A 17,500-nucleotide genomic window follows, 5' to 3' on the forward strand; every position below is an offset into this window, starting at 1 on the left:
GGTCTGATAGAAACTACAGCGAGCAGCTGTTTGAGGAAACTACTGAGCCTTTTCAAACAGGAAACTATATATTTAAAGATTTACGTCTTCAGCGGGAACCAACGGGCTCGCAGCTGAGAGCCGCAGACAGGAAGTGAGACGGTGCTGAGAGACGGACCGACGCGTTGCTGGTTTGAGTCTGAACGTGGGATTTGATGACGAGGAAAATAAAGAATATCAGCCACTGATCATCAGCAGCGTTCACTGATACCAGTAACTGCTGTGTTAGCCGGAGCTTGATTGGTCGACAGGTGTTTCTATTATTTTGTCCACCTCATTTGAGGGGAAGCTAAACAACAAACACCTCTCAGGGTAACACGATCCGGTCCAACAGCAGCCCGAGCTGAAACATAAATGAATGAATAAGGAAATAGAATTCCTAATTGACAAATGTTTTTTCATAAATAAATCTTTCATTTCAACTCATTTTACTTCATAATAACGTTTTAAATTGGTCACATCGGGATGAACCGGCTGAATGCTGCCAGACGTTTGTCAGGAACATACACCTGTGCAACAGCGCTGACAGGTGACGGACTCGGCTGTTGGTTCCTGAGGGCCGCTCTCTGACGGGCCAATCAAACTGTAAAGGTGCACTTCAGAGCAGAGCTGTTGGATTTCACAGGTGTACCTGATGAAGTGGCCGCTGAGTGTAATTCTGGTGGAAAGCCGCTTTAATTCAAATTTCTTGGGCTAAAATAAGTCAAATCTAACAAGCTAAGACTCAGAAAGTGTGGAAGGTAACCGTCTTCTCCGAATGACCAGAAGACGTTTCTTTAGCGCTCGCTGAGAACTCTGCAGATCTCAGGAAACAAACCTCCTCGCAGCTTCGATCCTCGATGGTGAAATATTCTGGATGAAAACAGACGATTATATTATCAACAAGAGTCTCACACGTTTATTTGCAGTCAAACAACCGACGTAACGCATCAGGTGAAATGGCAGTGTTAAGGCTTCGAGGTCATCTTCACGTTTACCTGCACTGATGTCGTTCCTCCTCTTCGTTACAGACGACCAGAACACAAACAGTCCGACTTACATATAACTCTCTCTGATCCAGCAGTCCAAACGTCAACAGCAGCGCTGCGGCCATCGTTTCTTAACGATGTTGTGGTTTATTAGACGCAGAAATGAATTTAAAATGAACTTCACAGAAGTCAGTAAAGTTGCATGTTGTTCTCTGCGTGAGTCAGAGTGAAGTTTCTGAAGCTACAAAGAAAAGCTCGGCCTTTAAACGTGATGTTCAAACGTCACCGACACCTTCACCCTGGAGCTTCTGCAGCGGCGAAGCACGTCGCGTCAGGGTTATTAATAATAATAACAATAATAATAACCATGACCGTCCTTCTGGTTAACACCAACTCCTGTCCACGCGTTCTGTTAGGAGACATTTCAGTCCCGGCTGAACTTTGACCTCCTAACGTCCAGCCGGCAGTTTCACACGTTTGTTTCAACAGTTATCTGGAAAAATGATTTCCTCTAATCAATCATTTCTGGAGCTTTTTAATGGCCAAGTGGTCAAAGATGCTGTTCAGTATATTTCCTGTCATCTGTCAAATAAAAAGACGGCAAAATAAAGTTGTTTGTTTGGCAACAACACACCAGTTATTATTATTATTATGGGAGTAGTAATTTAAGAAGTAAATATCTATAACACTAGTTTATTTTACATTGCATTATACAACTATATAATAATTCTATATTACTACTATATTGTTATTATTGTATTTTTATATTATTATGTGCTATTTCACAGTCTTCCTTTTGTATTATATGTCACTGCATTATATATATATATATATATATATATATATATATATATATATATATGCCCAGCCGGGCGTGGTCACAGGTACGACAGATCACACCTGACCACGCCCAGCTGTGATGTCAGCTGTCGTCAGGTAAAACAGAGGCCAGAGCAGCCGTGGAGTGGCTCTTTAATGAATTCCCTCAACGTAATGTCATAATAACTTGGTACAGTTCTGAGATCAGATGTAGAGCTGTCGAGTCGATCGACAGAAAATTAATTGGCAACTATTTTGATCATCGATTAATCGCTTAGGTAAAGTTTTCAAGAAAAAAATCATTTTGATGGTTCCAGCTTCTTTTCTTGGTCTTACATTCACGTCAGTTGTATTTATATAGCACCACTTCATTAGAGAAGTTTTCTCAGTGCACTTCTCCTACAGAGCGGGTCGAGGCCGAGCTCTCTATGATAGCATCAAAGGAAACTGAAGATCTTTTAGACAAAACGCGACATTTGAAGACGTCGCCTCTGGAAATTATGATGTTTAATAGACAATAGATAATCGATAATGAAAAGAATCGTTATTTGCAGCTGAGTGGTCGGTTTTACCTGTAACCGCACCCACCAATGATGTCATGATGTCACGGAGTACACCTGCGCATCACTGCGGGAACGTCGGGGTTAAGTAATTAGAGAGCATAATAAACGAGAAATCACATGAAGGAATTTCTGAAAAACGTTTCCAGCAGACAGCCGGTCTGTAAAAAGAACTGTTGGCCGAAATACAGAGATTAGGTTTGTTTGGTTTAAATCTAAAAGAGTCGCGGCTCGGTCCTGTCAGGGGGAACCTGTGGATCGGAGTTGGTGTTCAGGCATTCATCTGATTCCTACTGTAGTGATGAGTCTGTAACGCCACTCTGTCAAGGACTTCAAAAATAAAAACCGTTTAAAACGGTTTCACCAACAAACCGCTCAGATTAAAGCCACCGAACGTGACTGCAGTGCATATTTAAAGTGGTTCAGCATATAAAACATCCAGGCAGCCATGTTCCTGTCACATCAGCTGCATTGTGGGTAAACAAGTCAACACCCAGGACTCCGGTCCGACTGTTAAAACAAGTCTAAAAGTTCAGGTGTTCTGTCCAATATGGCAGCGCTGCAGTGAGTCACTGAGCACCTGAAAATAAAGAACAACATTTCTACATGAAGGCGAATTAATAAAACATGATCAGTGAGGTGATCAGGTTCTGTGACGCCGCTCGGCCTCAGAGCCCTGCTGCTCAGTGCAGGTCTTTGAAGGGTTTCGGGTAGTTAAACATCAGATAATCCATGTAGTAGAAGTCGAAGGCCTTCTGCCTCTCTGTGGAGTTCAGCTGGGCGAAGTATCTCTGGGTGATTTTGGAGGAAGTCCTCTCTGCGAGGGGGTTTCTGTCTTTGAAGTCTGGGAAGGTGAGGTTGCTGGGCGCTCCGACGCTCCGCAGCAGGAAGTTGGCTTCTTCCGCCAGGCTCTCAAACTTCCCGATGAAGTTGTACCTGAGGAGGCAGGGGTTACACAGCTGACTGACCGGCTCCCAGTGGATGTCCATCCCCACCGGCCGACGCACGTCCAGCAGGTACTGGATGAACTCCCTGAAGGTGACGCCGGCGCCGGTGCTCAGGGCGGTGCGTGTGGCGTTGGTGCGGTACCTGGAGATGATCGGGCGTCCGAACACGGGGTGGTAGTACGAGTTCGGACTCTCAAACTTGTCCCGAAACGCCGACACCAGACGCTCGAAGGGCTCCCTGACGAACAGCACCTTGGTGTAGGAGCGAGTCTCTCGGCGATGCCGGCGCGGTCGTAGCTCTCCAGCCGCCGCAGGTGGTTGGTGTAATGCGCTGCGTCGTGAGGAATGTCTCGCGTGGAAGTGGCGCTGCCACCCAACACCATCAGCACCCGCTTCCAGTTGGAGCAGCCGGCTTTGGGCACCTCGCAGTACAGCAGCCTGGACCGGTCCTCAACGTAAACCCGTGACACCTGCCGCTGAGAGACGCGCTGCTCGGTGACGGCCGGCTGGTATTTGGCACAGACGTCGGCCAGCAGGCGGCGCCGGGACTCCTGAGTCCTCGCCAGCTGCTGCTGCTGCTGCTGCTGCAGGTGTAGTTCCTCCTCTCCGCCAGCAGGACTGCTGGAAGCTGCGAAGTTGCTCTTCAGAAGCAGCTTCCTGTGACGTTTGGTGACCGGCTGTTTGGAGCCGAATGCAGAGTCTTCAAGCATCAACGGAGACAGACGAGACGAGACTTTCAGCTTCACGGCTGCGGCGTCTTCAGTCTGCAGATCCTTCAACACAGAGAGAGAATCCAGACAACACTTTAAATAAAGTTCGGAAGAAAAACACGATCCTAGTTTTTATATGAACACACCTTTACACACTTTCCTTTGGAGAGATGAAGACTGCAGATGGATCACGTCCTTAAACCATTCATTTATAATAATCATGTTCATAAAAACTTCATGTCAGCAGGGATTTGTTTCTCACATTAAATACATCATCCACTATACTTTCTTTGTTAACTGTTAACCACAAAACTAAAACACAACACGTTTCAAAACGATATGTGCCTTTCAGATATTTATTAATGTGTCGAGTCCACAAACTAATTAAGTAACAACAACATGAAAATGGCTTCTGAAGAACTGAGGAGTCGAATAGCAGCAGGGGAATAAAACCCTCTGAGCATCAGCTCGTCTCAACCGGGCGGAGCTTTGGTTCAAACTTTGGTTAATGACGGCCAATACACACACACACACACACACACACACTGTGTACACACACACACACTGTGTACACACACACACACACACACTGTGTACACGCACACACACTGTGTACACGCACACACACACACACACTGTGTACACACACACACACACACTTGTGTACACACACACACACACACTGTGTACACGCACACACACACACACACACAAATAGCTTCACTCTGTAAAACGTTTACTTCGCTCAGTACTGTGTGTATTTAAAAACAGGACGTGTATCATATGAATTATTCTCTGATTTTAAACAGATGTTATTTTATTGACTAAAATGAATAATTAGACAGATTTCCACAATAAATGTTATTAGAAAATAAATGGATGATAAGCTGTTGGTCTGCTGTAAAGTGTCAGTGTGGTGACTCAGAAGCTTCCTTCAGTTTCATCTACACCTGCGGTCTGAAGCCTAACCGTGTTGTAGTGCACGTGCATTCACACCTATCCTTACTGTTTATTTGTGTATATATATATATGTACATGACAGTAAATGTGATCTAATGCGTTGTAGTGCTGGAACTGTCCAGCAGGGGTCGCTGCCTCGCTGTCTGCAGCAGCTTGGTAATGTGTGTTGGAGCAGTTTGATCTCACCTTCTCTACAGGCCACCTGGGAGCCGCCGGCACATTCAGGCCTGCAGACACACAGAGACAAGAACAACAGCATGAGACCAGCTGAGACCAGCTGAGACCAGCTGAGACCAGCTGATCTGGAGCCAGCGTCAGCGTGAGTTAGAACGCGAGTTGACAGAGGTTGTGATCGATAGAGTGAGTTATCAATCGATTCATCAGCAGGTGTTTTTTTTTTTTCTTTCAAAAACTCAAAACCTTCTTCCTGCGCTGGACTACCCATTATTTTCATCATCAGTTAATCTATTGATTAATTTTAATCGACATTAGTCCGATAGTCTAAAAGTAACCAGTCTAAACAGTCCAGCACAGACACAATCTAACCGATTCAGCTCACTGAGATTCATTTTCTGCTGATCGACTAATCAATTAACTGACAAATTGTTTCAGTAATAATCTAAACTCAAAAGGTCCACTTACTAGCTTTTCTGAGCTTTCATGGTCTTCTTCAGAGCGTGAGATGTGTTTAAGTTACAATAAAATAACTTCATACAGAAACATGAGCACACACTGCTGAGCGTCGTCCTGCAGGAAACAGCGGAGCTGAAATGTGGCGAGGCGGCGGCGCTGAAGGCCGCACACACCTGAGATTAGCTTCTGATAGAGAGGCCAGGTGTGTGTGTGTGTGTGTGTGTGTGTGTGTGTGTTTCCCCACAACGTCCAACACCTTCCTCACCAGAAACTCATCTTTTATATTCCCGCTCACCTTCACCTGAAGACTCAAGAGACAGAGATTTATTTGATACTATTTTACTTTGACAACTGCAACTAATGATTATTTTCATGATCGATTCATCTGCCGATCATCTTTCCAATTAATCATTTACTTGTTAGTCGATAAAGAGGTGTGAAATATCCAGCACAACTTTCCAGAGCAGATCAATCAATTAGTCAGGTGACAGAAAAATAATCTGTTTAATATTCGATTGATCGTTTGAGCCAGTTTTTAAACCAAAACTCCAAATATTCTGTGGCGGGCCGCAGCTCCTGTTTCTCTCTCGGTAACAGATTTGGACAGTTGGACGGACAAAACAAGACGTCGTGTTGGACATCAGAGTGAGACGCAGAAAAGGCTTCTGATCCTGGAGATTTTTGTATAAAGTTATTAAAGTTTCCGATTCCAAAGTGTTTAAAGACGAAAGAAGCTTTGAATAACAAACCAACAGCTGAGGACTAACGGCGGAGAAATACCTCAGAGTCGCTCGGTAGAGCATCACATTATAATAATAATAAAACTTTATGTAAAACATTAACATTAAACCGCCTGCTGCCGTCCTCGTGCTGTGTGCGACTGTTGGAAACACTATGTGACCTTTCTGGCCAGGTCACATAGTGTACAGTAAGCATAATGTATCTCCAGAGACTTCCTGGTGAAAGAAAGGTTAAATAAAATAAATAAATGCAGAACTATCCATATATCCATAAACCCCGCCTCAGCAGAGTCTGTCAAACACACCAGGATTCATCGTTGAACTCAAAGATCTGCCAGTATCGAGCTTTATAAACATTTTATTCGACTGTTCTGTGAAAAGACTCCTGAGAAAGTTAGTAGACGAAGACTGACTGCAACAGTAACATGTGCTTCCATAAGGTCACGTCTTATTTTGAAAGAAACCTCCTTCCTGTGATGCGTGTGCGAGTTTCTGCTCTCTGAACGAACTCGACAGCCAAACAAAGCAAAACACGCAACAGGAGGCCAGCGATGCTCTAAATAACTCTGGCAGCATCACTGAATCTTAAATAGACACGGGGCGGGGGTCCAGATGGCCTCTCAGCAGCTTCCTGACACTGAAGGTTAGCGCCGTCCTGCTCCTCACGCAGCCGCTCCTGGTTATTTATTACCCAGACTGCACCTCACCATCAGACGCACACAACACAAAGCAAACATGCGACTGATCCCGAGTCTCAGACTCGCAGCTCAAACAAACAGCTGGCTGCTCGCCTCCATCAACACTTTCATGGTGTTCATATTCTGTCTGTACTGCTTCATGGGCCGATCCATATCACCTCAAATCAATATCACGATTAACTGCCACGTTAATTTAAGGATATCTTGTTAAATACTTCCGAGCACGAGACTCTCTGCCCTCACAGCGGAGCTCCGAGGAAGCGTTTGCACCGGCAGTCGAGAGAAAATGATGGATTACGGCTGAAGAATATTTATTTAACATATTCGTTAGATAAGAACGAGTTTTTACAAAACAAAGCCAACGACTTCACAATTAGAAACTTTCTATTCAAGTCAGATAAACACTTTCAAACCTACTCTGCCTGTCAAGCATCTCTTCCAGGGTTCAGTTCTAGGTCTGGTTCCTGATAAAGGAGCTGGATTCATGAAGGCATTCAGCTCCAAAGCTAACAGAAACAAACCTCTGAGGAACATTTAACGAGGAGTGTCCTCCAAGGGTTCGGCTTCAGTTTAGAGAAGAGCTCCATGTATTTAAACCTGTCATTATAAATCCTCCTTTACATCCAGCAGCTGCTGCAGGTTTAAATCATCTGCTGTTACTGCAGCTGACAGCCGACCCCCCCAACCAAACACACCCCCTTTTTACTTTAAACATCCTGTTCATCACAGCTGAACATATTACATAACCACTAATGTCTATAAAGACTTATTTTAATTAACATGAAGGTACTAAGGAGTTTTTTTTACATTATTAATCGCTTTTTATTGTCAATGTGTGAACGGTTGTAACGTAACAATGAAACCTTCTTGGTTGCCTACAGCAGCCTTTTTATTTCTATGAAAAGGACTCAGGACGGTCTTCCACAAAAAATCCAAAGGATGTGAGCAACAATAGCTAACGTTAGCTTAGAAATGGGCTCCGCTAACGTCAACAAAACAAACGGCACCCACCCGTGACAGTGACGGTAGCTTGGAAAATAGCGATATGGGGCACTGAATTTGATGAATTTACTGTATATCAGACCAGAAATGAGACAAGTTTTAGGTGTTTTAGTGTTTCTGGTTTTCCCTCTGATGTCCTTCGGCTGCTCTGCCGCAACTCTCGCTTTCCTGTCGGACAGAAAGCTTCACTTGTTGCTAAAGTAACCGCTAACTGCTGCTAACTCTGTTAGCTAGTTAGCCGGGCAGCTAACGGTCATATTAGCTTAGCATAGCATATTAGAGTCAGAGTCCTGGTCGGAGCCGCTGTAAACCACCTCGGTACTGTATTTCCTGTCGTCAAACTGGCCTCCGTCGGTCCCGGTTCGGCCGTGTTCGCCGTTTTAGCTGATGCCCCAGATGCTCGCTTGCGCCTACGGAGTGCGAGCACGAGCAACAGGATGCTGACTGTTCACTTAACGGCCATCGGTGTCATAAATAACTTAGATTCTGAAAACTCCACACAGTACCTTTAAATACATAAATATCAAATCGAGAGGAGGAAGAAGTACTCAGATCTGTTAGAAGTAACAGTCCTGCATTCACAATCCTACTTGAGTAAAAGTACAGACGTATTGGCAGTACTGAAAGTATCAAAAGTAAAAGTACTCGTAATGCAGAAAAGGACAAATTACAATATTTAACTTTTATACACACAACTTCAACCTGAGCAGCTCTAATCAGCCTCATAACTGCAAACACCGGTGTGGACGTGCAGAGCTACCATCACTGACATGAAAACTACCGTAGCGCTTCACCGGCAGCCCACCTCAGAAGGATGAATGGAAGGAATGTGGACCCGAAAGCAGATGAACAGGAAGCGGTATCAGGGTGACGTAGCCGGATGACTACAGTGTTTACTGTGTGGTGGTATGCAGGCAAGTACAGGCAGACCGGTAGGTAGACAGGTGATGAACAGACAAAAGGCAGATAGGTTACCGGCTGGCAGTGGTGAAGCAGGGAGTGAGTCCGAGGTGGCAAACAGTTCACAAGGGAGCAGGCAAAATACAAAAATCCAGGATCCAGCCCAGGCAGGTATAACACCAGGCAGGTATAACACCAGACAGGTATAACACCATGTGTAACAACAATGATCCAACACTGAACAAAGACAGAGACCAAGACTAAATACCCTGGGGGAGGTGAGACAGCGAGACATAGGTGCAAACAATCAAGGGAGGGCCAACAATCAAAACTGGAGGGAAACCAAAGACAGGAAGTAAAAACCACAACAAACACCAGGGAAGGAGAATACTACAAAATAAAACAGGAAGTGACAACACCTAAACTACCACAGATTCGGATTTTGGTCCGTCGACGGCAAAATTGTGGAACCTGGAGATAAAGTTGTATGCGAGCTATATAGGCTACAGTTAGCCTACGATTCCAGCACCCAATGAGCACGGCCCGACGTCCAGAACGCCACGCAAACGTTTATGTAATAAGTAGTAATAAGTAGTCTCTCGTCGGTTTGGTTCGCCATCTTATGGACATAATGCGCAAAAACAGATATTCGAATAGTTCCAACCTATGTGGTTTTTTCAGAACGAATAATCAATCACTTTTCACAGCACTAGTTTGAACTGATGTTTACATCTTTTCACCTGCAAACACCTGACTGTTCTGTGATCAGCTGAGGCAAAACCCACCAGCCTCAAGGGGTGGGCCGACCAGGGGCCGACCAGGGGGCCGACCGGGAGCCGACCGGGAGCCGACCAGGGGCCGACCAGGGGCCGACCAGGGGCCGACCAGTGGACCGACCAGGGTCCGACCGGGGGCCGACCAGGGGCCGACCAGTGGACCGACCAGGGTCCGACCGGGAGCCGACCAGGGGCCGACCAGGGGCCGACCAGTGGCCGACCAGTGGCCGACCAGGGGCCGACCAGTGGCCGACCATCATGTCTTGCCCCAAACTGTCAAAACCAATTTCAAACTCGAGTTATGAGACTGAAAACTTTTACATGACACATCTTCATGAGCGAATTTCATCTGTTGGAGGGGACGACTGCCAACCGGACCAGTTGCCAGGCAACCAGCTCCGGGCCAAGAAACAGTCCCACACATAAACACTGTAAAACATAAACACTGTAAAACATAAAACACTGTAAAACATAAACACTGTAAAACATAAACACTGTAAAATATAAACACTGTAAAACATAAACACTGTAAAACATAAAACACTGTAAAACATAAACACTGTAAAACATAAACACTGTAAAACATAAACCACTGTAAAACATAAACCACTGTAAAACATAAACCACTGTAAAGTGGGAATGTGTGTGTGTCGTTTTTACACTTCAGGTTTCGTGCAGATTAAACAAACAAGACACAACATGTTAAACTGGGCGCTGTAGAGCTGCTGGGAGGTGGATTTAGTTACCTGAGCCAAGCTAGCTGTTTCCCCTTGTTTCCAGTCTTTATGCTAAGCTAACCAGCTGTAGCTTCATATTTACAGACATGGGAGTAGCGTCAATCTGAACATCTGACTCTCAGAGAGGAAGAGGAGGATTCACCTAAAAGTCACTTAGCAAATTGGACAGTGTGTGTGTGTGCGCGTGTGTGTGTGTGTGCGTGTGTAATTCAACTCAGAACATAGCTAATGTGTTATTGGTTTTATTGGAGTTTGGCCTGTGGTTGTTTATTCTCCATCAGCCTTCCTCTCTGACCTCCTTTTCTTTGTTAACTAAATCAAGTCTGAAATGTGACTTCACACTGTGGAGTGTGTGTGTGTGTGTGTGTGTGAGTGTGTGTGTGTGTGTGTGTGTGTGTGAGTATCTTCATCAAACGCTGACCTACACGGAGGTCGTCCACCATCGATTAGATGCCAGAACCTGCTGCTGCTGACGGACTGAACTCAGACAGCAGCCAAGTCAAGCTGACTGTGTGTGTGTGTGTGTGTGTGTGTGTGTGTGTGTGTGTGTGTCAGAGAGTGTGTGTCAGAGAGTGTGTGTGAGAGAGTGTGTGTGTGTGTCAGAGAGTGTGTGTGTGTGTGTCAGAGAGTGTGTGTATGAGTGAATGTGTGTGTGAGTGTACATCGTTGTCATCATCACAGTATAAAGTCAAACTGGTATACTGGTACACCGTGTATGTTTGTGCAGCCTGTACACACACACACACACACACACACACACACATATATGTGTGTGTGTGTGTGTGTGTGTGTGTGTGTGTGTGTGGCCTGTATCTGTCACTGAGTCTTGTCTGCAGCCTTCAGTCCTCTGACTGTTTCTCTGCAGAGGAAACAGAGTCTCTTCTTTGTCTCAGAGACGTTTGTACAGCACCACAGATGGTGCTGAGGGTGGGGGTGTGGGGGTCAGGAGGCGGGGGAGCAGTTGGCGGTGCATCACGGTCATTGCTACAGTCTGTGCTCGGAGCCTGTTTAAGTTCCCGTCCAGTAGGGTTCCTCTGGATTCAGTCAGCGGCGAGTTTCCGCTGATACAGAACGTGTTGCAGCAGTGAAGCTCGGCGTCAGACTCGCTGCTGCGGACTTCAGCTGTTTAACAAGTCACTGCTTCAGTTTCACACGATCGGAGACGAGAAGGTGTTGACACTGAAGAGAAGACGTGCCCGATCAATATTAAATACTGTTTCTTAATCAGTGTCGTTATATGAATATTATAAATCTTAATAATGCAGTTTAAAGGCTGACACAACCGAACAGCGGCGGAGTCTCCGAGCTGGAGCTGTACAGGTGTGTTTACTGACTCCTGAGCCAGTGTCGCCGCCTCCCACAGGACTGTAATTAATTACCCAGCATGCCGCAGTTTCACCGAGCTGCAGCCAATCCTGTCAGCCGTACTGTACCGCAGCTGAGGCCGCGGTGACCCGGGAATGTAGCTCGCTAATGATGGCACGGGCAGCGAGGCTGCTCTGTGTCAAATGGAAAGCTTGTATCTCCAGAATGAGCTTTTCAGGAGGAACTGGTCTCAAGTTGTATTTTATATTTCCTAAAATGTTCATCCTTCTACCTCAATTAAAACATTCATCTTTTGTTCAGTTAGGGAACGTCATTAAGACCATTTAACATGCGTTACAGGTCAGCCACCCCTCAGTGACTCAGCCACACAATCACTGATCCAAACAGGAAACGCAGAGCCAAGTGTCCACATACTTTTGGCCATATAGTGTAGACTCACAGGACCATGCTAACCATCGTCCTGTACGTGGTTTAAGTTTCCTTCTGGGATCAACATGTCCAGTTCCTTACTGTACAGATCCATCAGCACGCTTCTGTTTACAGTAACACCACCTGTGTCCACAGCACCACCTGTAAAACAGTCTCATAAACTGCTCCATCCTGCAGTTACGCTCACACTTCATATCCGGCACTGCTCGCTGCTCTTCTGGTTCGACTGCATTTCGTTGCCTTGTGCTCGTACACGTGTAATGACAATAAAGTTGAATCTAATCTTGAATCTAATCTAACGCGACTTCATGTTGTTCTCGTGATCCATTCCACAAGCTTGACACATCAAATGTCTCCTGGAGCATGAAATGACAGAATCAAGACGTTCATTGGTTTTGTTAAATCACCAAACAGCCAGAAGCTGCTGTTTCCTCTCGGCAGCGAACCTCGACAGGTTCAGCGGGCTGTGGACTCTGGAGCTGGGTCTGGGTCTGGGTCTGGGTCTGGAAGGTGCATCAGCATATAGAATCAAACATTACTGAGACCAAACTCAGCTGCGATCGGCTTCGAGCTTTAAATCCAGCAACTCTGAAACAACAGAAACGCAGAGAATCAGCAGGTTTCTAGAGCTCAACGTGACTCACTCAACAACACGCACCGCTGACTCGAGTGACATCACTTGAGGACATTTATCAGACTTCACAGAGCCCCCTGTGAGACACTTCATCCTCCTTTACGGGTACGCGGCTCGACTCAACCAGGATTAAGACTCGACACAAACAGTGTGCGCGTGACTGAGCCGCTGGACCAACAGCTACAGCACCAACCACACCCAACAGCTACAGCACCAACCACACCCAACAGCTACAGCACCAACCACACCCAACAGCTACAGCACCAACCACACCCAACACCTGGACCGTACGAGAGGATCCGACTCGTCTCACTTTATATTTTCTGACAGCGAACGCGCTCTCTGTTTAGCAGAATTACAGCTTCAGTCGAAAGCTCCTTTCAGACCCGCAGCCCTTTAATCTGACAGTAATTTAACGTGTCGGCCTTGTGTCTGAATAAACACCTGAGTCACTTTAAAAGTCGCTTCAACGCGACAGTCTGAACGGAATGATGTCAGATTAACAGGAAGAGTGAAGTTTAATCTGCAGAGTGTCTGTTTTTGCCTTTTAACATCTCATATAAATGTGTTCAATCATCGTCTCGCATACTCAAAGACATCGGTTTAGAAACTGTGACTCTGTGGAAGAGTCAGATCGGTTTCTCCTGGCGCTGCGAGCGGCGCAGCAGAGGCTAACATCACCACAGTAGTCATGTGACCAACAGTCACACGCAGCACGAGAGCTAACAGGAAGTAAACAACTGAGCGTCCTGTCATTAATCTGTCCGATATTATAAAACAGGAAGCAGAATTCCCTCTAATAAAGTTAAACGATGAAAGTGATCGAGCGTCGTTAATTAAGTTTTAATATCCAGCGGTGCTGCAGGGAGAACTTCAGGGGAAACGTCTGGTCTTTAACAGGCGATGAAGACGAATCGCCGACCTGCTGCAGCTTCCATCAGTCCACCTATTAAATATCCACGAAACACTGAAACGCAGCCAGACGTCCAAGCCTCAGTCAGCGCTCAGCACTTTGAAACACAGTCACAGCTCTCCACGGCAGGTTCCCGTCTAACATCTGAGGCCAGACGAGTTCGGCTGTTTCCAGCATCTGAAGCCAGGCGAGGTGTCACAACTGCCAGACAATCCTCTCCAGCAGCTTACTCTAATTTCACAGGGATTAATATACCTGGCAAAGTCTTAATCCTTCAACCAAACATAAATCTTACAAACGCTTGCCAGATCTTGTTAGGATACGAGTCCTGCGCCGCGCTGAGGAGCATAATCAACCCTCAGACGCCCGCTTCCTCTGCGCCGCCTTCAGCTGCGCTGCGCCGGCCTCAGACCTGCTGAGGTCGGCCGCCGCGCTTCGCTGCTTGTTTTATCAGCGGGTAGAAATAAAGAGGTCCTTAGTGATGCTACAGCGCAGAGATGAGTCCTCTGCATCCTCAGCAGCTCATCACACAGCCCACATTCAACCTTCTGGGGGGGTTTGTTTCCGCTGCTGCACGGATTTTAAATTCCAGTCAGATTAAACTGTGACAAATATTCAAATCTTCAGTAGAGGTTTTGTATTAGTGCGTTCACCCCGAATGTGCACCAGATTACACGGCAGCGTTCGGAAGGAAGTCAAATTTGGGACCAAAATTCCTCCCAATCCTCCGAAACGACTCTCAGTCGTTTGTTACTTTACTGTGTTCGTCCTGAGGATTACAGACCAATCACAAAATACCCTCGGCAGCAGCCAGATGAGCTTCTGTTCAGGAGAGAAACCACGGGTTCGCCTCATCACACTGGACTCTTCATTTAATGACACTGTGAACATGAACGGACATTTCTTTTCAAATGTAACAAATCTGATTTGAACAAAATGGTGATTTAAAATATCAGAACAACATTTGCCTTTTTTAAAGATCCTTTTCATTACGATTAATCTGCCGATTATTCTGTCAGTAATGAACTGTTCGGGCTATAAAATGTAAAAAATGTCCATCACAATTTCAAGTCCAAGTCGACTCATTCAGATCGACAGTTCATAATCCGAAGATATTCAGTTTACTGTCGTAGGAGAGGAAGAACGAGACTGCTGCTTATTAAGTTTGTGTCAATCAACTTGGATTATGATCGTTTCAGCTCCGTTTGCTAAGAGTGTAAACTCAGCAGGACCCTTTGACTCTAACAGTCCGCTAGCACTGAACTGCATTTATATTATTCTTATTATATTTCACACTGATGGAGCCGACGCCCTCTCACTTCCTGTCATCTCTCTGTCACTGTCCAACAAAGGCAAACACGACCCCACAAATCCTTTCACAGATACATAAAAGGCTTAGTTCCAAGCTTTTTGAGACCAACTGAAGCTCCAAACGTCTGTTAATTCAGTGCTGTTTGTTTCAGCTGCGCTGCGACGGCCTCGTTCCCAGCGGGGGAGGAAGTGTTCACGTCCGTTACTGCAGTAAAAGTACTGACGCCACTCTGAAAATACTCCACTGCAAGTAACAGTCCTGCATTCAAAACCTCACTGCAGTAAAAGTAGAATCAGCTAAAGTTACTTAAAGTCGTCCCTGTGCAGTAAAACGCTTCCTGTCAGTGTTTTATTATATCTGATGTTTCTGGATTCATATTCCTGCTGCATTCATGTGTGTGTTGCATTTTACTGCTGCAGATGTTTCAGGTTCAGAGCTCATTTTAACTGCTTTATATCCTGTTGGGTAGTTTCACCTGCAGCAATGCATCATGGTCTATAAGGTCAGCACGTGTTTGCGGCGTCGCCGTCCTGTGAGAACCACGTATCTCTAAAACAGGAAGGGGATGAAACACTGTGATGTGTGAAGTAACTGAAGCCGTCAGACAAACGCAGTGAAAAGTCCAACATGTCCCTCTGAGACGAGGCGGAGTGGAAGCAGAAAGCTGCATAAAATGGAAATACTGCAGTAAAGTAAAGCACCTCGGATCTGTCTTTTCTTTTCTCAGCTCCATGGATCAAAACTTCACAGTAGAAAGAGTCGTGATCGTTCTCAGTCCGAAGTGTCCCGTCAAAGAGTTTAACAGACGTCTCTGTTATAACGGCGGCCTGCGGGGGGTTTTTTCCGCTGCAATACCGCGAGTGGCCACTGGAACACGGATCCGGGTCTTCTTCTTCTTTTCTTTGAGCTGACAGAAAGTGCAGGACAACAGATGGACAGCGAAGGACGTCGTGACTCTGCCTGTCTTCACTGGGCACGTGTAGAAAAACTGTAGACACAACTGTCCGGGTGTGTGATCCTGACTCACTCGGGTACGTCCCTCACCGTTCCCCCCCCTGCTCTCAGTTCAGAGACAGACGCGGTTTCTGTCTTCAGCTACAGTCTGACGGCTTCCAGTTCCTGACCCGAGACGCCGCAGACTCTGGATTCAGGAATAAAGGTTCTTTGCTGTTTGTCCTTCAGTGAGACAGTTCTGATGAACAGCTGACCTCGACATCACAGGGGCTCGTGAAGGTCGCTGAACCGGCAGCTTCACGCCGAGCGTGATGTTCACAGACAGATCGGAGAGTCACTCACTCCTCTGATTATTTTAAGTCATTCTAGCAGCTGTCTGTCTGTCTGTCTGTCTGTCTGCCTGTCTGTCTGTCTGTCTGTCTGTCCGTCTATCTATCTGTCTGTCTGTCTGTCTGCCTGTCTATCTGTCTGTCTGTCTGTCTGCCTGCCTGTCTGTCTGTCTGTCTGTCTGTCTGTCTGTCTGCCTGTCTGTCTGTCTGTCCATCTATCTGTCTGTCTGTCTGCCTGCCTGTCTGTCTGTCCATCTATCTATCTGTCTGTCTGTCTGTCTGTCTGCCTGTCTGTCTGCCCGTCTGTCTGTCTGTCTGTCCATCTATCTATCTGTCTGTCTGTCTGTCTGCCTGCCTGTCTGTCTGTCTGTCTGTCTGTCTGTCTGTCTGCCTGTCTGTCTGTCTGTCCATCTATCTGTCTGTCTGTCTGCCTGTCTGTCCATCTAGCGCCACCATCAGGTCGACACGTTAACGTGTCCGACACTTTGGTTTGTGACCCATCAGCCTCAGCTGCTCTCTGTGCTAACTAGCTAATGTTAGCATGCTAACAGGCTAAGCTAAGATGGTGAACATCAGCATGTTAGCGTTGTCACTGTGAGCGTGTTAGCATGCTGATGTTAGCATTTAGCAGACTGTCTGGTTTAAATTAGAGCGGAAACGATAAGAAGATGAATTCCAGCGACTGATCGTCATCTTTTAAGCAAACATGCTGAAAAAGAATCACCACAGCTTCTGTGAACACTTCCTGTTTTCTGTCTCAGCGACACAACAAGACATCTGAGGACGTCACTTTGGACTCTTGGTTAATGTTACTGAAAATAAAATAATAATAATAAAAATAATAATAATAATACATCAACTTTTCCAGGCCCTTTCCAGGTGCGTCAGGACCTCCTGATATCAGCAGCAGGCTCAGTGGGAGTATTATGGTCTGTAGTTCTGACTGGACCTTTGTCCTTTGTTTGTGTGCAGCTACAGTATGTGGGTGAGTGTGTGTCCAGCTCATAACACACACACACACAGTCACACACACACACACACACGCACACACACACAGTCACACACACACACACACACACACACACACACACACACACACACACACACACACACA

The 17,500-nt window shown here is 46.0% G+C and overlaps 1 protein-coding gene across 1 annotated transcript in view; it reads right to left on the minus strand.

Moving 5' to 3' along the window:
• Positions 1 to 908: 908 nt before the first annotated feature.
• Positions 909 to 17,500, minus strand: part of LOC122875088 (carbohydrate sulfotransferase 8-like) — a 59,915-nt gene continuing 43,323 nt past the window's right edge. Inside the window, 3 exon segments of the mRNA XM_044193847.1 lie at positions 909 to 3,611; positions 3,614 to 4,106; positions 5,190 to 5,230. Coding sequence (XP_044049782.1) covers positions 3,070 to 3,611; positions 3,614 to 4,106; positions 5,190 to 5,230 — 1,076 coding nt within the window. The 3' untranslated portion in view covers positions 909 to 3,069.

The sequence above is a fragment of the Siniperca chuatsi genome, linkage group LG4 (assembly GCF_020085105.1).
Source record: "Siniperca chuatsi isolate FFG_IHB_CAS linkage group LG4, ASM2008510v1, whole genome shotgun sequence".
NCBI lineage: Eukaryota > Metazoa > Chordata > Actinopteri > Centrarchiformes > Sinipercidae > Siniperca > Siniperca chuatsi.